The sequence below is a fragment of the Bicyclus anynana genome, chromosome Z, assembly GCF_947172395.1.
Source record: "Bicyclus anynana chromosome Z, ilBicAnyn1.1, whole genome shotgun sequence".
In the NCBI taxonomy this organism is placed as follows: Eukaryota; Metazoa; Arthropoda; class Insecta; order Lepidoptera; family Nymphalidae; genus Bicyclus; species Bicyclus anynana.
Genome location: NC_069110.1, coordinates 5949965 through 5977461, shown reverse-complemented (window position 1 = coordinate 5977461; position 27497 = coordinate 5949965). Strand labels below are relative to the sequence as shown.

The window sequence follows — 27497 nt, the reverse complement described above, 5'->3', positions numbered from 1 at the left end:
ACAGCTTTACAACTTATGATGATGATGATGATTATGAATACCTATGCAATTTCGAAAAGGACACATGAAAAAAACACCAATTATTTTCCAAACCAGTGTACAATTTCTAAATGTAACTATTGTGTTACATTTTCGAGTTAGTGAGCCTTCGAAAATTAATCCAATTATGTTATATTTTTATATTTGTGAGATATATGTATAGAATATCCGACATGTGCTCATTTCGAAATTGCATAGTGAAATAGTTGTAGGGGAAAAATAAAACTCTGTGATCTTTAAGAATACTTTATCTTTCATCTGTCTGGAAAATATTGCTTTTTATTGGAAACTTTTAGATATTGTATATAATGGTGTAAAATGTAAACAAAGTTCATATATAACAATAAAAACGATATTGAATCAATCAGTATTATTGGAAATTAATTATAACAAAACACATGGCAGAAAAACTTTGTTGTTTAATTTAACTGTAACAGTAATTTCTGTAATACATAATTATATGTTGGTTAATATTAATATGAATAGGGTTTAATGCTTCAAACATACCATACAATAGTATGTAATTACTATTTAATACTGTTAAAGTTAAACTCTAAAAAACAAAGAATGGTGCTGTTCTCAAAGAGCCTGTGAACTTAGTGTTGCCAGGTGTCTAGATAAAACCGGACATAATTAGGCTTTTCCATTCCATTTCCGGCCAAAATAAACAGTGTCCGGCATGTCCGACTTTTGTTAGGCTTAACGCTTAGCAAACGAGTTAACGACGAGTGTGTGTGGGTAATAATCATGAATGCTTGATTTTACACAAAAAAAAATTGTCGTACATATTAATATTGATGTACACAAAATTCTCAATAATGTAGGCTGTCCGGCCTTTTTACCCAAATGTCAGGCCATACTGACTAGACTGTCCGGCTTTTAATTTCGGCGACCTGGCAACCCTATGTGCACTACATAAAAAGCTAAGCAGTACTTATATAATGATTTATTTATTTTGCTATCATCCGCGAAAAGTCGACGAACCCATGCGACAACGTCAGCCAGGTCCGACAAAATACTCTCTACGTACGTTTCACCCCGAAACCGGAGCATCCTCAGGAGATGTTGACTCTACAACGTGCAATTGCACGTTGTAGAGTTTCGCGGATGATAGCAAAATAAATAAATCATTATATAATCATGATGAACTTCCGCAAAGTAACGCCTGCTTCTATCCAATATCTAAGCAGTACTGTTTTTTCACACATCGTTTATCCAGCAGATATGTCAACATTAGCGAGCAAGATCACTGCGTCATCTCTGTATGTTGTAGCCAACGATTTTATACTATTAGACGATTTTAGACGATTGTTACGTGTCTACAAAATCACCGCAAAAAGTGATTCGAGTAAAGCTACCCCACTGACCGCACACACGCACAATTTTGTGTTTACATACATTTATGTATGTTCATACAGTATTTACACTTCCTGAACACACAACTCGTCATTGTAGACAATAACTAGGTATTATTTGTTTAAATAACTTTCGTTGTTTACTATGCTGCTAAATGAACCTTTGTTTACCTCAGTTTAACGCGCGCAGTCATGTCTAATAGTATAAAATCATTGGTTGTAGCACGTTACAAAAATATGAACAATTTACTTCTTTTGTTTGTTCACACTAGGGCTAAAAAAATAGCCTCAATCTAACGGACTTTACGTTAGTTTCCAATCATAGCCTCTTCATACTATAACTTCTCCAGAATAACTGTTACTAAGACACTGTTAGTAAGCTCGCAAATGCTGATCGCTAAGTTAGCGATGCACATACACCACCAAGTTATCAATATTTCATGACACATGTTAGTACAGTTCAGCAGTGGCGTGCGTAAGGTTTTGAACTAGGGTATGCACTTTAAAAATTGGAAAATGCGTTGTCCAACTATGTATTCTGTGGTACAACATAGGTTTGTATTGGGTTCTTGGAGTAGGCAATGCATTTTTGCATCTATTAAGTGCACGTCACTGCTGTTCAGTGGCGTAGCGTGCCTTAGAATGTATAACAATTATTTAGGGGTCTAATAGACGAGTGGCAAATCCCGAAAAATCTCGTTTTTTATTTACTCTACCTAACTCTTTTACCACTAAGTATTGCTTTTTATTTTGGTAATTTCTGCAGCTTTTTTATATTTTTTTTCAGGAAGCACCAACAGGTTAAATAATTACGCAGATTACTTTTTACAATTTTTTTGCTTTTAAGTACCACGTAAGGGGTCCTGTAGTCCGGCGGTAGCCCCCGTTACTGTTTCTATTTTGATTATTATATTATTTTGATATGGTATTCGATTTTACAGCGGCGCCATGTCGCGTTATCTAAAGATGCAGACTTGAGCATTCAGTTGTAACAGAACATCGAGCAGTTGCCGTTTTTATATTTGCAGAACTGAACAACGAGCCGAGCCAAATGTTGCCACGAACATCTTGAAAATTCAAGCGACCGCTCTATTCGATGCTCGTCAAATATATTCCTTGCCGGTGTCTTTAATATATAGGCTCTAAGCAAATCTGCTCGCAAGAATGCTCCGAAAAATGTTCTCGTATTTTTCTGTGATGTAACATTCGCACGTATGCTCATTACAAGTGAATGCTCAAGTCTATCAGCACCTTAACAGAGGTTCAAGATTCGATCGAATACTTAACGGTTCACAACGCGCTACTCAAGTAAAGACTTGCCCGCCCACTGTGCGTCGTAACTGATCAGTGGCGTAACTGCATTGAATACAAAACTTAATAAATTCATAACCTATCTGCTCTTGATGACTAGTTTCTACAATATATATATTTTAATTCCTCTCAGTTGTTATTACGTGGCCTTATCTTCCGCCCTTTTAAGGTGCGTTTATATCTACAGACATTTAGCGTACCAGACCTGTGCCGTGGCAGACAAAATAATATTCTTCTATAGTGTTTATAAACGTATTTATATCTATAGTTAAGCGGCCGCGCAGACTTTGATAGACGCGGGCTGCGTCCGGCCAGTACTCGCGGAAAGAATATTTTGTCTGAGCGGTTCATGTTTGTATAGTCCTGTCATGAAACCTGAACTGAAATTGACAGCGCCTTACACAAATGACAATAAGGCCGCCATTACCAAATGACAACGAGCGTCATTAAGACATTAGCGCCGCGTCTGGGGACTTCTTTCATGAAAAGGACTTTAAGTGTCTTTACCTGCTGGGCAATGTGATCTATTCGGTGTCTGTGGGTGTCTGCCACGCTACTTGTCTGTGATGCACTGTGTCTGTAGATACAAACGGACCTTTATCCGCCACCTACACTGTGTTTGTATGAGTGCTAGTTACGCCACGGAGGTCTACTCTGGAGAAAGCTATACGCAAAAGAGACTCTTAATCTTAAAATAAATTTCATCTTTTCAGAATCGTCATAACAGAAAATTGTAAAACTAAACTACTAAAAAAAATGCATTAAAATACGATAGTGAATATGGTTTAAAAATTAAAGAGGGTGATACTCTTTGAGTAAGTCAGTACTAAAATGGTCAAATGGTGTAAATAGAAAATAACGTCCTGATATATTTGGTATTTGTACATTTGTGATTTAGTTTTTTTGAAAAATAAAATGTTATTTTTTGGTTTTTAAAACAAATTATTAATATATATATATATATATATATATATAGCCATCCATCCATCCATGGAACATTTTTATAATTTATTACTATCAAGTTAAGCTTCATCATGATTAGACGCTCAATTTTTTATTTACGCAAATTCTTAATTCTGGTAGCTAACTGGGTTGCCAGGTAATGAAAATTTCTGAGCGTCGGAACGAGATAATGTATCACGCAATTTGTGAGACATTGTAGCTGTTAAATTGTATAACTATTAATTAAGCAACAGTAAAAAACATCTGGTTAGTAACAACTTTTGGTAAACTCCCCTACTCCAAACTTGTGTCAATAACGAGGTTATTAAAATTTGGTACTAACCAGCTGTTTTTTTTACTGTTGGTTAAATAATGGTGATACAACTTAACAGCCACAACGTTCTACAAATTTCGTGGTATCATCTCGTTCTGACTCTCAGAATTTTTTCATTACCTGGTAACCCAGTTAGCTACCAGAAGATTCAAGATTTTCGTAAATTAAAAAGTTGAGCGTCTCATCAAGATGAAGCTATTCACGGAAAATTAACTTGATAGTAATCAATTGTAAAAATGTTGCACGGTTCCTGAACTATTATGTATGACAACCATACTCATCGTACATAAGCAACAAACTAATATAATGCATATACAGTACTTTGTTTCTTATGTTGTATATGTCACCGTTAGATTGTAAAATACGTTAGTTTATAATCTCACTCGTGATATTATAATCTGCTGTAATAAAGAAAGAAAAGAAAAGATCTTTATTTTTAAGTAATGCCACATATCACATTAAATCTAAATTATAACATATTATGGCTTAACTGTCCACTCAAACAGTGGAGCACTAAAGAATGCCCTGTAATATGTGGCACAACCTAGAAAAAGGCCCCAACTCAGCATTTTGCCGCATACTTTCAATAAAAAAAGTATGCAGCACTGATTTTCATATATTGATTTTTATATATTAATATTGTGAACTGAAAATACTGATTACAATTTAACGTGTTATTTTTCGGTATATTATAATCTATTGGAAGTGAAACCGTTAAATTGTCAATCAGGATAAATTTACCATAGTTACAAAAATATTACAGTGGGTATAATAAAAATAGTAAAAAATTACAATGGACAAATCAAAGAAAAAAGAAAAAGAAAGAATCTCGGAGGGGTGGCCAGTGCGTTTACTAATTTTTTTAAGCACTTAATTCAAAACACTGTTCTTCCGTCATTAAAATGTTGTTATTGTTAATTATAAGTATAATTTAGTAAAATCTAAAGTTAGGTTAGTTTAGGTTAGGTTAAAACATGACAATTCGGGTGCTACTTAGGTCATTCTTTAGGTACAATAAATAATAAATAAATATGTGATGTCACAATTCTTGGAGTATTTTATTTGACTGAGATATGTGTTTCATTCCTAACTCTATGGACACAAAACGGTCTGCTGTAAGGCCGATCAATCAGGGGCATTTTCAGACAGTTGACGTTTAAGATTGCAATTTAACGTTTTCACTTCCGATAGATTATAATATATCGAAAAAGAACACGTTAAATTGTAATCAGTATTTTCAGTTTTCAATATGTCGGTAGATTATAATATCACGAGTGAGATTATAAACTAACGTATTTTACAATTTAACGGTAACATATACACAACTTACAATACTATCTTATAAAATACTTACTAATCCAATTCTTTCACTTAATCTACACTTAAAATAAACTTAACCATTTATAAAATTGTGAAATTATGTATAAACTTTTATTACTTAAATCTTTCTATATCAATCTAAACTGTCCTCTCTTTTAAGTTAAATATTATTTAGAATTATTTTACATATTAATACTAAATACAATATTTAAGGCTTATTGTGTCATCTGTGTAATAACTAAAATTTAAGAATTTTTGGGAGATTCATATGTATATGACATTCTCTTTGTTACTGACAGGTCCTAGGTTTGATTCCTAACTCTAGTGTAAGTATTAATATTCTCACTTTAAAAACGAAACTCGAGTTAAAAATGCATTTCTGCATTAGAACGACTTAAATCTTACTACATTGAATTAATAGGAATTTTTAAAACGTATATACTCGTGCTTAGATTTACTTTACAACTACTAGATACATTTTCACTTATAATATACCCTTCTGAAAGTTCTCTCTTAGATATAACTGTTAAATTTCAGATGCTGGTAGTTTCAGCGATAACCATACCTTTTAAATTGATAAACAGAAATACAGCAATGCTTCCACTATGGATAGACACCTTAGAGGACTCTGTCTTACTTATAAGTGTCAACTGCATACTTGTATTTCTACCAACAAATAGTCCAGCTGAATGAACAAGCAGAAAATGTTGAAAATAACTCACTCAGTTCATGGGAAAGTGATGTTATTCAAAGTTGAACAGGCTTCGTAATAACTCTTCTCAAAATATACAATTCATGGTAGCGTATCTATAGAGAAAGAGGTTAACGAAGCTGAGCCCGTAGCCATGTGGACGTCTATTCTCTTTCTACAAACGCCAACGTTTCAAAAACCAGCAAAATGTATGACAGAGCCGATTGACAACTTATCGATTGTCGATAGTGAATGTCATCCCATACATTTTTTAATTTTCGAAGCGTTAGCGTTTGTAGAAAGAGAATAGACGTGCCGCATGGCTACAGACACTGCTCGAAAGTGTAAAATATAGCCTATTACACTACACTAGGGTTGACTGTTAATTTTGCGTTCAGCTCTCCCCGCTCATTCCTTTCTCATTTCTCTGTTTTGCCGTGATATGACAACACAGTATATTCTGGAACATTATTATATATAAGTCTTCCCACAAGATTACATAATCGTCATCATTAACAACCCATATACGTCTCACTGCTGAGATCGAGTCTCGTCTCAGAATGAGAGGGGTAAGGCCAATAGTCCGCCACGCTGGCCCAATGCGGATTGGCATATTTCACACACGCAGAGGGTTAGAAAATTTCTCTGATATGCAGGTTTCCTCACGATGTTTTCCTTCACCGTTTGAGACACGTCATATTTAAGTTCTTAAAATGCACACAACTGAAAAGTTGGCGGTGAATGCCCTGACCAGAATAAAACCTACGCCCTCCGAATCGAAGGTAGATGTCATATCCACTAGGCTATCACGGTCGTAATTTACATAATACTGGCATTTAAATACACATATACAAATAGAAATGCATACACCGAAGTTTAGTAAGGGACTAAAAACAAACAACTGTAATGACTTTTTGTAGATGTTACGTAAATACATTGCTTTGTCATGGCACGGCAGTGTTGTGGAAATAAACAAGCAAAACTATTTGTTGGTGGAAACGCAAACGCAAACCACTATTATTGGTTTGTTCCGATAGAAACCAGGCTTTAGTAATTAGCATGGCGGTAAAACATCCTGTAGTATTTTTTTATAAACTGATAAATAAGGTATCAATCGTCTGTAAATATCGAAAAACATGAGGAGCACACTTGGAATTGTTCAGACTGCTTTTCATTTGAAAGGGAGACCCGTAGCGCTGCTCTCAAATGTGATTCGACGGTAACACCATCAGCTTTCCCCCTCCACGCTGCTACTCAGGAACTCTGGAAAAAACAAATTTGTTGCTCAATCCAATGAAAAAAAATATTTTTGTTTAATTAAATCTTAACATGTGACTAAGGCTGGCCGCATACACTCTTTTCCATATTTGTTTTCCTAATGCGTAATTTCGTTTTGGAATTCCGTAAGACTACCGAAGGCTTTAACGTTTTTCTTCATTCGGAATGTCATTTATTTTTATTATTATTCATTCGCAAGGGCTCGTATTAGTTACGTAAGGAAAAAAAAAATGAGTTTTTCGCGATTTTTGACCTTAAATAAATTTTTTTCCGTACAGGGGAAAGATGGGAAACTTTCAAATTTTGTTTTTAATGATATTTTAAACAATCTTACCGATTTTCAGCTTGGTGGGAATTTAGGTAACTTTACTCTTATTTTTTGGTTTAATTTGACCGGGCTAGTACGCGCGTTATTCCGATCGGGAAAATATGTATACAGGGTCACTGGGAACGTCTAGCGATCCTTTTAAGGGGTGATAATAGGGATCATTTGCTATCAAATTGAATTGGGTTACATGGGGCAAAAATGTACCGATTTCGATAAAAAGAGGCATTTATCTTGCGCTCCAGTGACCCTGTATGTGCATCTTTTAATGTATCTTGTTTCTGAACACGGAAAACGAGTGTATGCGGCCGGCCTAATTTTGTAGTAGAGCTCTAGTAGTATATGCTAATAATATAAAGAGGTAAAGTTTGTGGTATTGTAGGAGTTAATCTCTGGGTCTACTAAACATATTTTGTTTTGTCTTTTACCACTAGAAAACCACGTTATCTATGAGTATCATGGGCTATAATTTATCGCCGTATTTTCACGTAAAAGTTACTCGTGTGAAATCGCGGGGCGTCAGCTATGAATTATAAAATGGTTGCATAAAAGTAGTTTTTAAAATTCGAAGAGCGTGCATTTTATTATACGAACGAAACTACATTTAAAATAGAAATAGAAACATGAAATTAAAAGTCACACGTTAATCCATCGGTCCCGGTAACTATCATCGTGGTTGTAAAAGAAACATTTATCACCCTAAGCTATCCAACCCACATTGGAGCAGTGTGGTGGGTCTAAGCTCTATATCCCTTTTCCTATAAGGAGGAAGGCCTGCAGGCTAATTCAGTAACTTTGAAGCGAGCTGACGTGCTCGATGAGCTCCTGTCAGAAACCGTCCCTAAGTCACAGAACTCACCTGCTTATAGTCTCACGACTGATCGCAGATATCAAGGAAAAAAAAAAGTAACTTTGACATACTCGTATGTTAGTTTAAATTGAGATTTTATGTAATAAATGTCATTCGGTGCCTACTGACAATCCTTTGTGGATATCTCTGTTGATTTGATATTTATATTAATAGGTTCAATATGTTTCTTCAATGTGTTTTGCCTCTTTAGTTTCTTATCTTTCCTAATGCTTTCATTTATCTTTTTACTGATTTCAGTTATTTTAGACCGATTTGATTTTTTATCTTTTTTATTAAAAAGTTCTTTTCGTTCTTGTAACAGCTGTAGTGTTTTGTTAGAAATTTCCGTTTTACATTTTGCATTTACTTTCTTTGTTTCTGTTTTTAATAAATTTATAACATGTTCGTACTTAGCTTGAAGAGGCATCGTTGTAAAGTTACTTTCGTCAATTAGTTTCTGTAAGTTAGTACTAAGTTGATTGTTGTTTCCGGTGCAAACAATGGCAGATTTATCATTATGCAATCTTCTAGCTGTCTTTATAGGTGTGCCTGTTAATTTTGCACGTACCATTCTATGGTCAGAATAAAAATTTAAATTGTGAATGATTGATATATCCTGAAAAGTCTTAAATTTATTGGACATAATAAAATCAATTTCGTTTTTATGTAATCCATTTGGTGAAATCCAAGTCCACCTCCTTGATTTCTTTTTCTTGAAGAAACTATTGAGAATTCTAAGTTTGTTTTCCATTGCAAATGTTATCAATCTGTCTCCGTTTTTTGTTCTTTTACCTTGTCCGTATTTTCCAATTGTATATTCTTCTCCACTATTATTACATTTCCCAATCTGTCCATTAAAATCACCCATTACTATAAGATTCTTATGTGAATATTGTACAGCTATTCTTAAGTCTTCATAGAATTTTTCAATTTTCTCAACATTATCTATCTTTTCTGCTTCAGTTGGTGAGTACGCTTGAATGATGGTCCATTTTTCTGCTTTGTTCAAGGGTAACGTTATATTCAGAACAGCTATTCTTTCGGAGATCCCTTTAAATTCTTCAATATTATGTGCGAACTGGTGGTATCAAAAAGGCGATTAAAGAACTAAATCATAAAAAAGATTGGATGCTAAAGATGAAGACTAAAAATGGGAACCATACAAATAAAAGACCAGAAATACTTAAATACGAAACGTACAGCTCAAGTCAGGCTGGAAACAACGGGGGAAGCGTTTCCTATACAGAGAGGCGTTCGACAGGGAGACCCGATCTCACCCAAGTTGTTTTCAGCAGCCCTGGAAATGATATTCAGGAACCTGGACTGGGACAAAAATGGACTCAACATAAACGGAGAAAATCTAAACCATCTACGTTTCGCAGACGATCTAATTATATTTTCTGAATGTCCCATAAAGTTACAGCAAATGCTTCAACAATTATCAATCCAGAGTGCGATAGCAGGGCTCTCAATGAACACAACTAAGACAAAAATTATGACTAATGGCCCAAAGACATATAATATAGAAGTAAACATGGAAAACATTGAATATGTAGAAGAGTACGTTTATCTTGGACAACTAATATCCATAAACGATACAATGAAAAAAGAAATTGACAGAAGAGTATCTAACACGTGGAAAAGATACTGGTCCCTTAGTGAAATAATGAAAAATATAGATATACCAATTAAGGAGAAAAGGAAAATATACAACACATGCATTTTGCCATGTTTAACGTATGGCTGCCAAACATGGGCATTAACAGAAAAATTAATAAATAAAATAAATATATGTCAAAACGGAATAGAAAGAAGTGTAACTGGAGTTAGGAGAAAAGATAGAGTAAAGTTAACAAAAATTAAAAAGACTACTAAATTTAAGAATGTGGAAAAAGTATACAAAACACTAAAATGGCAGTGGACAGGACACATGATACGGGAAAAGGGCGAGAAATGGACAAAAACAATTTCAGAATGGTATCCAAGGGATGGTAAGAGGAATAAAGGAAGACAGGTGAAACGTTGGGAGGATGATTTTAAAAAGGTCGCCGGTCCTGAATGGATGAGAATGGCGAAGGACAGAGAAAAGTGGAGATCGTTAGGGGAGGCCTATGTCGAAGGACAAGCTGCTAATTATTAAGAATTATGTATATACTTTAAAATGTAAATCTTAAATACCGGCAGTAATAAAGGCTTATTTTATTTTATTTTTTTATTAATAGGTTGTTAATAAAACCAAATTAGTGAATAAGTCAGCTGGCCATGTAGTGGGTTAAAATAGAAAGAAAGAAAAGTTAATTCAGAACACACATCACACAAAGAAAAGAGAAAAAAATAAAACAATAATTATAACACTTTACAACTAGCATGATGTGATCCTAAAAGAGTCTCCACTCAGCTGCTGTATCAGCGAAGACACTGCGCTGATCTTCCGTGGAGCCATTAAGGTGACGTTTGGACGGTATCGAGACGTGCAGATTAAATAAGCTGATAATTATTAAAAGAATGATGAGAGCAAAGCTTACCGTGATGTTATTGATGCCGGTAGTATGGTGGTGGGTAGCGGCCCATTGTGTAGTGTGTCGGCTGGTGTAGAGGTGCGGGGGCGGGCGGCGCGGCGGGGGCGAGGGGCGTGGGAGCGAGCGGTGCGGGGGGTGGCGGCGCGGGGGCCAGCGTTACAGGAACATGAGGTTTTGTCGTGTGGATGTCGTGAGCTGCTGGCATACCTGGTGGTTGAGGAAATTTTAGAACCAAGATGTTCGCCACGATATAATATCACGTGAAGACAAAATGACATTATCGACCAATAGCGGCGGATCGAAAATATCGCTCTATTTCGTTGTGTTGGAACGAAAGAGCTGAGACTGGGACAACTGTGCCGTTATTGGTTGACATTTATCTTGAAGCATGCTAATCTTACTTAACTTTAATATATGGATACTAACACTAGCAGACGCCCCGCGGTTTCAGTCGCGTAGTTTCCGCTGTCGTGGGAATACAGGCATAAAACATTGCCTATGCAAATAACGTGGCTTTTATCGGTAATATAATAATTATTAAAATAAGTTCAGTAGATCCAGTGTTTACCCCTACAATCTTACTTTACCTTTTTACATGTTATAGAAGTATACGTCATCAACCCATATTCGGCTCACTGCTGAGCTCGAGTCTCCTCTCAGAATGAGAGGGGTTAGGCCAATAGTCCACCACGCTGGCCCAATGCGGATTGGCAGACTTCACACACGCAGAGAATTGAGATAATTCTCTCGTATGCAGGTTTCCTCACGATGTTTTCCTTCACCGATTGAGACACGTGATATTTAATTTCTTAAAATGCACACAACTGAAAAGTTGGAAGTGCATGCCCCGGACCGGATTCGAACCCACACCCTTCGGAATCGGAAGCAGAGGTCATATCCACTGGGCTATCACAGCTCTCATATAGTTATAGAAGTATAGACACCTTTAATTCTTTATAATATTAGTATAGATGTATAGACAAAAATGAGAGTCATTTTTTTGTTGCATATGACATACACAATATTAATTGAGTTAAGTTAAAGGGCGGCTAATGATTAAATGTGCAGACCAATATTTTTTGAACAAGAAATCAAAATTTTATTGGTGTCCAGGTGCTAATGTTAATGGATCACATTAGCAATAGACCTGTTACCAAAATATTTATTAATCTCTATCTGGCAGGTAGCTTAGACAAATTTATGAAATAGTGAATATACCGAACATTCTTGTACATTGAAATTATTAAGTTTTACAACTACATACAGATGGTGAAATCAGCTTAATTTAGCGGCGGTTGTCAAACAATCTAAATATTCCCATATGTTATTGTTGTCAAACAAACAACTCCCTTTATGGTCTGCCCCTCTCCCCCTTTCGTCGAATAAAAAAAAATAAATATATATACTTAAACAATACACATCACTATCTAGCCCCAAAGTAAGCATACAGAGTAGCTTGTGTTATGGGTGCTAAGATAGTTGATATTATAATATTCATATACAATTATATACTACATATAAATACTCAAACTCAAATAAACAAACTCCCTTTGCTCTTTCCCCCCCCCTTTTTACAACACATTAACAAGCAACTTGTAACCCGTATGATAATTTGCCCGCTACAAAAAAAATGTATTACTCAAACATTTTAAGACAATATAATGATTTTTTTTTTATAAAATAAACATATACATACCCATGGGCGTGTATGGTGGTGGATAGTAATGCCCGGTCGGTGGCATTGGCTGATACGGCTGGTAGGGTGGCGGTGCGGATGATGCCTGAGGCGCGAAAACTGGAGCATTGGAGACCCCAGGTAGAGTTCCCGTTTGTGATGGAAACATATGATTTGAATTCACCGTCACCGTCACAGGTGCAGGTGCCTCTTGTCTGTTTGGATAGGATTGGGAACCATTTGTGGTGCTATTACTTGTGCTTGCGTTTTTGTTTGCATCGTTAGATTCTGGTGGCGGCGATTTATCAGATGCGTTATCTAAAATAGATTATTATTTTAATTTAATTCTGATTAAAACCTTGTGTTATTAAAATATTATGGCACAGTGTGATGCAAAATTAATGACGTTTCGGAACATCATGCGTTAAGCTACGAAATACAAGATTTTAGACTAAATACTTGTTCGTAAATATCAAATTATTCCAAGTTCGAAAATTCTTCAATTTGGGTGGGTACTTCTGTCGCCGTTTTTTTTGAGGGTATTAGACAGACTGCCTAACCGCGCCGGAGTTGTGAGCGCCCCAGTCCGACTGTCCGCCATTGCCTGTTCGTTCGTTGGACATTTTTTCGTCTCGCTGTGTTCATTGCCTTATCATATACATATATATTGATATCATATTGATCAAGGTTCGGTGATAGAAACCCGCCCATTTGAATAGAGGAAACATTCGGCCGTACTCAATTAACCAGCACCTATACCTACAGTCCACTAAATTCATTCCAGTAGTTCAAGAGATTACCCCAGTAATCTCCCCCAACTAACTAAAATCTAACGGACGCTCACGACCTTGTTCGTATTATTAGTTCGTATATATTCTATTTTACAAATACCGCGGGGTACCATTTATTTTTTCGGGATATAAATAAATCCTCTTTTACAATAGCCTCCTATAATCTCCACTTATAGCAGCATTAAAATAGGTTCAGCCGTTTCAGAGACTAAGCCAGATAGGTAGACAAAAAATATTAAAAAAGATTATTTGGACGTGTCAATTTTAGTCTCGCCATTACCTTATACACGTCTTCCACTGCAAACGGGGTGAGCGGGCCCCGTTGAGCTCGTTTTGCTAAATTTCAGTAGCGCTTCCCTTGCAGTGAAATAGCTAGTTACGAAAGTGGTCGCAAAATTGAACGGACTGCCAATGGTTTCCGTACGGACTCGACTCTTTCTCGGAAGTTTTTTTTCAATATACTTATGCTTAGATTCGAACCAGTTTACATCGTCAGATTTAAGAGAAAATTTTTCTTCTCTAAATCTGACAAAGAAAAACAAATATAATATGTCGGAGAATTAGATAATAATAGCGCCATCTTACATTAATTAGAGTAACTAATTTGATAGAAACCTTCGTAACGAGGTAACTGCAAAAAAAGTACGTGTAGTTCTCAAGTTTATTCAGTTGAACGCTTCAGCTGATCTAGTCAGTTTAGCAGTGAGTGAGGGAATTGAGGGAGTAAAGGCGGAATTACATTTGTCCGACCTGCCGTGTCGTGACACATCAGTACACAATCGGTATCATACATTTTGTATGCGGCACATCAGTAGCCATCACGACATGTTCACAACATATAAGTGTAAACGTAGCCATACAAAATGTATGATACCGATTCTGTTCTGATACGTCACGACACGACACGTCAGAGAAATACAAATCCGGCTTCAGTTATCCGTATAGTCCGGCCATTGCATTATTAGTTACTTAGCTGGGAGCCGACACGAGCGGAGAAGGGGAGCGTTAACTAGTTATAAAGGGATCCCTCAACCCTACTGAAATCGGTTGCAAGTCCGAGATCCGCTCGTAGTTGCCGACGATAGTTAATCCTAGTTTCCATCTTATAGTATCATCGCTATACTTAATCAATAGTGTCAATTGTCATTAAGGGGTATACCTGTACAAGTAAGTTAATATCACGTGTCTCAAATAATAAAAGAAAAACATCGTGTGGGAACCTGCATACCAGAGAATCTTCTTAATTCTCAGCGTGTGTGAAGTCTGCCAATTCGCTTTAAGCCAGCGTGGTGGACTTTTGGCCTATCCCCTCTTATTCTGAGAGGAGACTCCAGCTCAGCAGTGAGCCGAATATGGGTTGATAATAATGATGATGACTTACACTGACGCAATATGTCCACTAGCGTTTGAAGTACCTCAGGGGGCGCATTAGTACTATTATTATTCGTACTATTACTATGATTATTATATATAATTTTGACAGGATTTGGTTTCCTAGGCAGAGAAGATAATGCTTGAATAAATGTTTCATCAAAGGGTTGCGAAAATGGTGGAGTCTGAAACAAAAACTATTTGTTAAAACATAGAAATAAGAAATAGTAGGGGAGCCGAAGAGAAATTATTGTATTAATTCGAACGCGGCAAATGAACGTAAAAGAGTTTGCATTGCATGTTGTTGAGTATTTCCACCAAGTATGAGCTTTTAATATTGGTGGGTACGTTTAGGGAATCCAAAAAAGGACTAACTTCAGAAGTTCTCAACCCGCACGTCAGATAAGTTAGGTAAATTAATAGTTATAAGGTGTATATTGCGAAAATAAAACGATTTGAGCGAAACGTAAGGAAATGCATCCAAAATTACAAAATAAAACTCTTATATTTCTGTATTTCTGTTTAGAGCTACTAGCGTACTTATTTTTTCATAAATAATCTATACTAATATTAAAAAGCTAAAGAGTTTGTTTGTTTGTTTGCTTGAACGCGCTAACCTCAGGAACTACTAGTCCGATTTGAAAAAATATTTCAGAGTTAGATAGACAATTTATCGAGGTAGGCTATATATAGGCTATATAGGCGAAGCTTTTTTTTTTCTTTTTAGCGGGGAGGAAAAAAAATCCCTACGGACTTCTGCCGTCAGGCAGGGCATGTCCGACTCGCACGGACTAAAAATAACCCCCCACAACTCCTGGGTCAGCACGGAACCGCGTAGCATTACTTCGTGCTGACCGATCAGTTATCATTCCTCGCATCCCTTTTTCTCTTGTCTTTCTCTCGTTTCCCTCCGAACCATTATTGTTCGGAGCGTGTTAGCGCATTTGTGCCATTCGTTTTCGCTCTCCAACATGCGAGCAACAAGAGTTTGCGCATTAAACTCCCCTGTTTCCTGTGCTTCTGCTGTCACGTCTGCACATCCCGGACATTCAAAGAGAGCATGCCTCGGATTGTCCTCTTCTCCGCAGAAATAACATATATAGGCGAAGCTAATTGTTAATATTTTCCTTATTCCGACGATTTCAGTAAGTAATAAAAATTGTCACGACGGATTTTCTCTTTAAGTCAGGGGTCGATATGTAGTCCCAGGTGCTGATGAAAGCGGATAATTTTTAAAATTTCCAAAGAAAAAGGGTCGTTGAGCTTAATTATCAGTAAGTAAGCATAATCAAATGTGTGGCAACATAGAATAGGAACATAAAAGATATAAATAATAAATATAATTCCTAAGCAAACCCACGAGAATATTATATGTATATAATAGTTGTTTAGATTACCTAACAATTGTTGTTCCGCGATCATGTTCTACAAAATATCACGATCATACATATTCAAGTATGGTAAATTAAAGTTATAATTTGTATGTAATTAAATAATAAACGTTAAACACATTGTAAATACATATATGGCGTTATTAAATATAACATAGTCTGCCAATGGTGGACTATTGGCCTAACCCCTCTCATTCTCAAGAGAGGAGACTCGAGCTCAGCAGTGAGCCGAATAAGGTTGATTATGATGATGTATAAGTATTTGTAGAATTTGAACTAATGTAATTAAAAAACATAGCATTTGAAATTATACAATGTACTTACTAAATCAACGCCTCTTGCGTCAGTCATTACGTAATCCATAAGTTGTAATAAAAAGTGGTTAGGGACAGTTGAAACTCCCTGGAAAATAAAAGCAGTCAGTGGGTAAATCAGTAAATCAGAACCTCTCAAATACACATCTTTTAAATATGTCTGATTGAATTACCTGAAATATAACTTAACCCCTCTAACGAGCAAAAAAACAAGAAATCTGTGATGGCTCCCTGTCTACCGGTCTAGACACGCTGCATTTTCATAGAGGAGAAAAGGCTGTGCTTTTACCCTAAACAACTTTATGCTGGAATATTGGTTCTGAATAAAATGTCCCATTTAATTCAGAACAGTGTACATTAAACAGGGTTTTTTACATGTAAACATACGTAAGTACATACTATAATAATACCATATCTGTTTATTTTATAAATGAACTAGCGGACGCCCGCGACTTTGTCCGCGTAAAAATTGGTGTAAACTTCTCTACCTCTACCTTACCCTGCTCGTAAACCTACCCAACCCTACCCTACCCTACCCCTACCTTACTCCAACCCTACCGCTAACGCTAACCATACCCTCCCCCCACCTTACCTCTACCCTAACCCTACCCGTACCCTATCCATACCCTATCCTACCCTACCCTACCCCTACCTTAGCGTTAGGGTAGGAGACCCTACCGCTAACCCTAACCCCTCCCTACGCCTATCTTACCCCTACCCTAACCCTACCCTACCCTACACTTTCCCTAAATTACCCCTACTCTACCTCTATCCTACCCCTATTCCTATCCCTACCCTCAGCAAAATTGGTCCAGCCTTTTGAGCGTGGTGCAATGACCAAAAGACTAATTTCCCAAGCGACTTCTATGCTAATACTATAAAGAGGTAAAGATTGTGTGGTTGTCGGGGGTAATCTCTGGATCTACTGGACCGATTTGGAAAATTCTTTTACCAACAGAAAGCTACATTATTTGCGAGTGTCATAGGCTATGTTTGGTCCTCATATTCACACGGGAACGGGAACCACGAAATTGAAACCGCGGGGCGTCATATAGCCGCATTTCTGCGACTTTCAGGAATTTTGTATTATTTCCGAAACTATATAACTATAGTATGCGCATTATCATCTGAGTCGTCCGGTCATAAAAGTCAAAAAAGATAGGAATGTGCAGCGCGCCTACCTGCGCACCCTAATTATCGATAAACGGCTACCTGCGCACGTGCTAATGATGAGTCAATAATGATTTGGACGATTCTGATTGGTCGGTTTCTAATGTAATTGCATTGCGTATTTTTTTTGCTATAAATGTGTTTACTGCAATTAAATAAATACATTCATGTGTTACTCGTTGCGCACTATGGATACTAATATATAATAAATTTGGCAGAAGACGAAGATTCTGATGATGAAGACTCAGATGAAGATTAATTTTATTTAGTTAATAATTATATAATATGAAATATGTATTATATTAAATCAAATATTGTTAATTTTTTTAATTTTGTGAACAAGATACGATAATAAACTTTACTTATCGATAATATGTCTTTCATTGTTACACCCTTCACTAGACGGCTCCATAAGACCCATAAGTGCAAGCGAGATAGATATAGAGAAATGATTTATGGCTCTAAGACTCAGTTGTTAATGCTATTAGTATAATTAACATACTGTAAAGGGCAAATCTTATCTCTATAATATCCTTGTGATTATTAAATCATTTATTTAAATAAGGATTTAAGTTTAGTTGTGTAAATAATGGCGTAAACCTTAGTTTAAAATTTAAATAATTTATTAAAGTACTAAAGGTACTATATCTGCTAAAATATAAAAGATAGATATATGGTGTCGCGGACTTTTTTGTAGAACTTTTAAAGGTTAAAAAAGCCTCCATACATTTATTTCAGTTATACGCAATGGTTGAGGCAGCGCATGCGAATAAGTAAGTTTTTCGGTCTTACCTGTAAGAGAAAACCCGCGATAACTCAGTAGTTATATATGACAGAACTATAAAATATAGGCTATAGCACTCCCCGATAACGTAGCATTCTACTGGTGAAAGAATTTTTAAAATCGGACCAGTAGTTCCGAAGATTACCCCATTTCAAAGAATTGTTACAAACTTACAAACTTTACCTCTTTATAATATTAGTATAGATTATACTCACATAAACGCACAGGAACACAAACACACATACACACGCGAACCATATCTCTCTTCCCTTAAAATCTAAAGTTCTGTATAATTTACAGATTTTGTATTTATAGAAGTTAGATAGTTAACCAGCATAAACTTTCTTCAAAAATGTTTTTTATTAGAATACAAATTCACAATACTTACAGTTGAAAATGCTGATTGAGTAAACAAATTTTGAAACGGATTTTGTGGCGTTCCCTGAAAATAAACATAAATAGAAAGTACAATTTTAAGGGCTAAAATTCCCTATGTTTATTAAAAATGGTGGGCTATTAAAAAGTGTGTAAGTTTTCCAAACGTCAAAAACGTTGTCGTCCATTTTGTGACGTCACATTGTTACTTGACGTGTACTATGTACTATGTCAAACTAATTGTTAACTAATATTTTTGTCAAACGTTCCGTGTGTAAGGGATTACAGTGTAAGAGCCCCCGCTCACTGACAACTTTTAGTTGTAGACTGATAGTAAATAGCAGATAAGTGAATTCTACTAATATAATAAATGCAAGTTTGTTTGGATGTTTGCGTCGAACAAACATCCAAACAAACTTGCATTTATTATATAGACGCAAAAAAGTATATCCAGTTTACGGACAAACCTGAATTTGAGGGTGTGATAAACCAAAAGTGGTACCAGTGGTCAAACTTAGATACTGAATTTGCGTTCGTGCGTGTGTTCAAAGATCAACTGTAACGTCACGATAAAAAGCAGGTCAAAAGTGTCTGTGTATCAACCAAAGTGAATCAAAACCGCTGCATCTGTTCGGAAGCTAGAATCCTGGATGATTAATCGAACTCTAGCTTTTATAGAAGAAAAGAAAGCTCAAACAGCAGTTAGAAAAAAAAACAAGAATTTAAGAACTACATCTGCCTGAATACATGAAGCATGTAGGCTCAATAACCAATTAAATAATTTGTGCGCAGAAGTTAAGGTTCACGCTCATAAACACGAAACATGTAACCTGCACAAAAAATTAAATCCGTCACTAAAATCCTTTCTCCCTAAAACTTGGGTTATAAGAACAACATATTTCTTGAATAGAAGTAGACAAAATGTCAACCAATGGTGACAGAGTAGTCCCATTCCCATCTCGTGCCCATGCAACGAAAGACATAGCAATATCTTGTCTTACTTATATATAAGGAAATTGTTCCTAAACAAGCTGGATTTGTAAAAGGGAAGATCTTAAATGTGCGTTAAATTATTGAAAAGGCCATGAAGTTCAACAATTGTTGATTTCTCCAAGACATTAAACTCAGTTAGGCGTCCTGTACTTTGAGAGTCCTATTTGACTATTATGGTTTGTTCTCCTTTTCAGGAAGAAGAGAGATTTACGTTATGTGAAGAAGGTAAAGTTTCCGTTTGGACAGATCACGTGTTGTCGAATCAATTCATCAAAGTGCCGGAGTCAGTCAAGGCTGCATCTAATCATCATTATTGTTAACATGTCTAATGTCTATATAGAACATCTGAGAATAGAACTCTAGAATTGGTCAGACAGTGGCAGTATTGTAGGTTATATAATTTCTAATTTACGTTATGTAAATGACAAATTTGCAAGTAGTATTAACAATATGGAATCCTTGGCAGCTGAGAATAATATTGTAACAAATTATTCTTGATATTGATCGATCGAATATCGAATAAGCCACAGCAATTAAATTATGAATTAGCAAAGATAAAGAATATGAAATAAAATTAATATTCCAGAAGTTATGAAATTGCAAATAACAACGTCGTCGTCCTCGGGGCAATGATATTGAACAGTGGTGGACATGCAGATAAGATCAAGCAATGTATGGACCATAGACTGACTCAAGATAATGTGGACAAACAGAAACATCAGGAAGACCATGACAAAACGACTTGTGAGAGCTTTCTGGGTGTTTTCGCATTTTTTGATGATGCTGAGACTTGGACTCCCGAGAAGAGCTACAGGAAGCAATGGCGATGGACCATAAAGTTTTCCCCCTGATGTGTTGACCACGACCACTCTGTCAAGAGTGTAACGACAAAGAAGAAAGTCTTAATAATTAATTAACATGGAAACTTGTAAAAATTAGTTAATTCAACACATAAACGTAATATTGCATTGCATTGCATTGATTTTAGAACTCTTAATTGATTTAAGATGAAAATTAAAACCAGGGCCAGGGTTTCAAAGACGAGTTTCTTAAAATAACTAACCCATACAGAATATTAAATTAATTAAAATAATCTTACCTCCACATTGTCTTGAATAAATTTCTGAAACAAGTCAGTACTGATCAGAGATTTCAGTATTTCTTTTAGCTGTTCGTACTCATCAAACTTTTTTTTATACATCAAAATTTCATACTCTTCTTCTTCAGAAATGCCGTCCAATTGCTTCCGAAGAGCCTCAATCCTAAAATAAGTTACGTTTAATTTAGAACTGAGTTAAGAGTTACTAAGAGAAAATCAAAAACATGTCACAAATATTGTAACATTTAATATCAGACTATAGTAAGTTGAAGTACAATTTATAGTAATCTCAAGTTAATTCAGTAAGTATGAGATTTAATATTATGAAATTTTCCTACAATTTTAGAACTCGCCCATATTAGGATGGCCAAGAAATTCGCCAATAATAACTAATCATCAAACCACAAGAATATTCCGAAGGACCAACGAAACAAACAATATATAGCGCGTGACATTTTAAATAAATGATTGCGCTTGCAAGTTTTTCTTTTGATACTACGGCAGAAAAATGTGGAGTTTACACACTGATGTTGCCATCAAGGAGTTGTAGATGGGAGCTTTAAACATGACTAGCAACCCTACTGTATATTTTAGGAAAGAAATTTCTTTATCGTTTTGATGTCATATGCCGCAGCCACACTATGTTCCTCGCGCTGCCGCAATGTTGCCCTATCTGCCCAGATACTGCTCTAATTGCGCAATCAATTTCGGCACCCAGTCCTTTGTCTCGTGCTCAAAACCGACAAAACAAGGAGCGGTGGGCAGTACGAGAAGCATTAAATGCTAATTCCCCCACTATTTTCCATGCCAGTCGTCGAGTATGTTGCAGGCGCGTTAGAGATGAGCTGAGCAGAGTTTTGCAGTAATGAACTAAGCTGGCTAGCTGGCTACTGGCTTATTCTCACACGTTATCTCCGCTTCGCTTTTCGCATTCTTGATAGTTCATTCGCTAATTGCGGAGCCGCCTTGATTTTATAATTAATAATAATATTTCGCATTTTTCAAATATGCTTTAACCGAAAGATGATAAAAAAAGAAATTGCATTTCTGAAGTAGAAACTTAGCAATCTTAGTTATTTAAGAAATTGTTACTTAAATGTAAATAAAAATAAGGAATACAGTCAATACTGTCACTTGCTACCAAATGTTTAAGCAAATCTAATTTAAAACTAGCAAACGCCCCGCGGTTTAACCCTCACAGTTCCTGTTTCTGTGGGAATACGAGGATAAAATACAGCTTATGACACTCATAAATAATGTAGCTTTTGCTTGGTGAAAGAATTTTTAACATTGATTCAGAAGACCCAAATATTAACCCCTACAACTATAGAAACTTTACCTCTTTACAATATTGGTATAGATTATAAAGTTAAGTACATATTGATTAGAAACATTGCACTCAATAAAACTACTTACAATAAATATGTTCGCTGTTAATTAAATATACATTATAAATGCATATATGTAAATATTTAAGCCATATAAATACTAGCGGACGCCCGCAACTTTATCCGCGTGGAAATCAATGTAAACTTTTAAACCCTATTTCACCACTTTTAAGGGTTGAATTTTAAAAATTCTTGAATCACATTATATTTCTTAATTTTTTATTATCTAAGAACAAATTTTTAAAACGGTAACTCTAATAAAAATGAAGGATTTTTCAGACAAACTTTTAATTCCTATTTCACTCCCTATGTTTTGCTCCAAGGTCCCATTTACCATTACAACAAAATTCATCTTGATAGGTCCAGCCATTTAGCCATTTAGCCGTGAAAAGGTAACAGACAGACAGACAGACTTACTTTCGCATTTATAGTATTAGTATAGATGAAAGTATATCAGTCAGTTATATTCAAACCTTAGCTCCCTTTGCACACATTGTTCACAGAGCATGTCTGCAGTTTTGGCGTCCTCTCCTTTCTTGACCTTGTTTGGTGGAGCTGAGGACAAAATAAAAGATCGCAAAGCCATAACATAGATGTGTGTATTGTTAAATTATTATTAACAAACAAAATAAAGATTCAACAAAATGGAAAGTCAGAATAAGTACCTAGTCCATCCAGCTAATAGATTAGAGTACACTTGAATTTAATATTTATTTGGGCCAAAAAACTCAGAACAACTTAGACTGCAGCGAAGCACACCTAAATTTCATTACTCAATGACATAATTTTTAATTCTGGTGTTACTTATACCAGAATCAAAAACCACGTCAATGATATCCACTTTCGCCATAATGTGTTTCAGATATGCATTCATTCTTAGGTTAGCTTATACGGGATGGAAATTCTACTGCAGCTACATTGCAAATAGTCTACATCTTAGTTGACTCAATAGGTCAACAGTAAAAGCGGTCGGATTAATCACCGAGGAGTGGTGATTCGATCTCCGCCCCGTTGGTCTATTGTCATACCCACTCCTAATACAGTTTCCTGACTAGTTAGACTAGACTAGGAGGAGAATGGAAATATTGGTCATATTGGTCATTGGTCATTTACAAAACTAAATCAAAGATACATTAATTAAATACCAATTATTTCAATTTCTCATTACAGATTGTCTGTATTATGGCATTATGGCAAGCATCCACTGATAGGCATCTTACGTTCGGATGAAACGGATAATCGCATCAAACGGATTTTAGTAAGCAAATTATTAGCCATTATAAAATGAGGTATAGCCTGCGATAGCCAGATATGATATTTTATGATGGCTTGTCACAATTTGTCCTATTCCAACTGAGATCATTAAAGTAATGATGAAAATTAAACAATATAATTTAGTTTTCTATAATTGCTTATACTAATAGTGCTCTTAAAAGTTTGTTTAGTTAAAACTTTAATCCTTTTTTTTATAATGCTGAGCATAGACAAAGGCAGACTTATGATATTGCAATCATTTTGCCAATTTAAGGAAGATAATATATTTTTGCACTATGTGAAAGTATCAGTCTATAGTCATACTAAAATGATTTACCTGTAATAGTTTCATCATCTGGTCTCCTTTTACTTGTTCCACTTGCCTGTTGGCTATGCATTGCCATCAATGGTGGTGGTGGTTTACTAGCATCATATCTGTAAAAAAATTACAACCGAGTTAAAATTATTAATTTAGGATCAAGGTGCATTCAAATAATCTTTTTAAATGGAATGAAAATCGGTCAGTTTCGCTCAAGCAATGAGTGATTCAGCTGTACAAAAGAGACCTTCCTAGTCAATATAAAAGGGTTCTTCAAAATGCCAATATGGTAACTTCTTGCCTATGGTCTGGCAAGTTTGTTGATGACACTACCATGATTCAGTCGTGGGTTTTTCATTCATCGCTACACGACCCCCGGCTCGCGGAGACAATCGCAAGTGTTACGAACGAAGTTGCCAAGCTATAGCAAGGTTATTTATTACTAGCTGAACCTTGTGATCTCACACTCACAAAGTTCCAATTCTGGTGGGGATACAGGGATAAGATATAGCCTTTATAATTATTGCTTGTTGCTTTCTATTGGTGAATGATTTTTTTAAATAGGTCCAGTAGTATTTGAGTTCACTTGTTACATAAAAAAATGCAAATCATTTCTCTTTATAATATTACTATAGATAAATTTACTTACAGTGGTATTACAGGTGGAGGCGGTTGGGGCATTGAATATCCTGGATTGGCTGGTGGATATGCTGGTTGTGCTGAAACTGAAATAAAGATTTGCTTTATTTATAGAGCAATGTTTATTTACCGGGCAAGATTTTTTCCTAAACCTAAGCCTAAGGTTGTCGGGCAGTGATTGCTACTAAGCAATAAGGCTGCCTTCTGTATATTACTTTACATATTTCTGTACAGTCTATGTGTTATATTCTTTATTGTGATTTACAAATAAGTGGAAAGAAATAAATAAACAATATCATTTGCTGGATATTGTTACTTATGATATAATACTTAAAATGAACATGCTATGAATGTGAATGTGTGTTAGATTGTTAATCTTGTATGCTTAAACTACTCAGCTCATGATCATGAAATTTGGTATGAAAAGGATGGCTTTCCTAAATAAAAAAAATACTCTTGCTGTGGGTTAGATAAAATAACTTGTTGAATTAAAATTGAGATAAAATAAATTGATCATTTTAAAATTGATTGATAAAATCTCAAAATAGTAGAGTATCATCATAATTTAAAATTACCTGTAAATACTGGTGCCCTTTGTCGAACTGGAGTACTTTGCGCTGTTGTCGGGGGTGGGGGTGGAGGAGGCTGTTGAATGGGCATCATTGGCGCAGGACGAGGGGCCATCGGCGCTATCGTCATATGTGGACGAGGGTACACTGGGCCAGGTGCAAGTGGAGCAATGCTTACAGCCACAGGATTAGTTACAGGCAAAGGCGGTGGTGGCGGCGGTGGCGGTGGACCCGCTAAGCTCTCTTGTATATACAATGCAATCTGTGGAATAGTTTCAGCACCGGAGGCTGCAGACATGTTTGCGTGACGTTGCAGCAACACTTGCGGCAATTGCCCCGTCGCTTTAAACAAACTCTGCTCGTCTTTACTCGCGTGCAAATATGTACAGAGCTCACGGGTACACCCAGAAGAATTTTGGAAGTCGTGACAGAACTTCAAAGTCTTTTTCATAACCTCAAACACAAGTTCATGACGATACTTGCACTGTGCACCCTTGTTACACTGCCCCCATATGAAATCCCGGCAAAAATCTTTCTGTTTCTCTGCATTATCTGTGTTTGTCACATCTCCTTCATTTCTTGCAGCTGGCTGGCCTGGTATTGGTGGCTGACCGCCATTAGTACCAGCTTTATTGCTCATGGACTGTGGAATGAATGAAATTGAACACTTAGTATGTATAATTATTATATAAGTTGATATTTCTATAAATGAGAGGAATAAACAACAGTTACTGGGAGAACTCAAGGTGAACAACTCAAATATGTCTAAGAGGCAAGAACAGAGTATAATATGAATTTCATTTTTCTTATTTCTTTAAAATTGTGGTCAATCTTAAAGTCAATAGAGGCCACTGAAAAAAATTTTTATAAATTCTGAATGGATTTATTGTATTTAAAAAATGTCTCTCTATTCTATTTTACTTTAAGTAAATCAAATCAAAATCAAAATGAATTTATTTCAAGTTGACAGTTTACAAGCAATTTTGAAACTTCAAGGTTGACTATTTGTAAAGACTCTACCACTGGTTCATAAGGCAGGTTCTGCTGAGAAGAGCCAGCCGGAAACTGAAATAGTTGTTCTTTTAAAAAATATCAATATAGAAGGTTCTTAGAATAGGCCTGTGCCTGTAAAAATCTTATATAATCTGTTTTGTAGTTTCATTGAACTCTGAACTATATTAAACAGATAATCCTAATATATCAACTCTTTATATAAATATATAACCAGAGAAGATACTATGTTTCAAAGTTAGAAACCATCTGCTGACTACTACAAATGTCATCATCATCAATGTCCGCCTATTTTTATGTCTCACTACTGGGTGAGGCTTCCTTCCGTATATGAGAGGGGATGTGGAGCTTAAACCCACCACACTGCTCCAAAGTGGGTTGGTGGGATATTACATAAGTGCCAAATTTCATTTCAACAATAGCGAATTTTGCATCACTGAATTGAATGACAAACATTAAATCTTTCACATTTATAATATTTGTATTACTGTGTAATAACAGAATGAAACAGATCTAGTTATTACATCCATGACATCATTGTTTAACTATGATATACATAATATTATGCTATCAATACAATCCGGCCTTTACATACATAAACCTAGAGTAACAAAATCAAGCAATTGATGATTGTAAAACTGTAAAGAGATTATTAATATAGGTAAAAATTTCAATTTTAATCTTAAAACATTTGTATAAAACAATGCCTTTCATTACATAGTACAACAAGTTATTTATAAAGCTTCTCTTTAATTAAATTCTATATTTTACAAATCTATGAAAGAGAGCTTTACCTTTTATGTGTCTTTGAATGAATCTATTTTGTAAACATTTAGCCAAAAAAAGTTTTGAAGTAAAGTTTATAATGTTAAATATTAATTTACACTTCCCCAAAAAAATATTTTTTCAAGATTCAGTTGAATAGAATATTGATGATGTATATGATAGGATATGATTGATATGAAAATCTAAAGGTTTTATATGTTGGTCCTTCATATCAGATGTTTACCAAGACGCCATTTTAAGAACTTTCCACATAATACGTAATTATTGATAAGACAATAAAATACTTACCGATAATTATATTAATGACATGAATAAAAACTATTTACACCAACATTAATAAATAATGTCTCGTGTAACACAAACACCCAACATGGTATCGTAAGCGTAATTATTCTATCACTGACATCTTCTCGTACAACCTCAACACATGGATTAAAAAAATTTGCTTTGTACAATGTATTTTAAAACTAGTTCATCAGAGCGTAAAATTCATTAAGATTTAAAATATTTACTATTGTAATATATTACATGTAATGCAACTATGAATTAGATGTAAATAAAATTATAATCGAACCACTAACCAACTTTTTGGCAGATGCCAAAT

At 35.4% G+C, this 27497-nt stretch overlaps 1 protein-coding gene across 1 annotated transcript; it reads right to left on the bottom strand.

Moving 5' to 3' along the window:
* Positions 1–272: 272 nt before the first annotated feature.
* On the bottom strand, positions 273–27497 carry LOC112048275 (uncharacterized). The gene is made up of 12 exons (XM_052890503.1): positions 27182–27497; positions 25103–25739; positions 24538–24613; positions 23907–24004; positions 22789–22870; positions 20928–21090; positions 18849–18902; positions 16517–16594; positions 14812–14986; positions 12661–12957; positions 10971–11171; positions 273–7255 (listed from the first exon to the last, which is right to left on the bottom strand). The coding sequence occupies exons 2-11, from the start codon at positions 25734–25736 to the stop codon at positions 10978–10980; spliced, it is 1851 nt and encodes a 616-aa protein (XP_052746463.1). The 5' UTR covers positions 25737–25739; positions 27182–27497; the 3' UTR covers positions 273–7255; positions 10971–10977.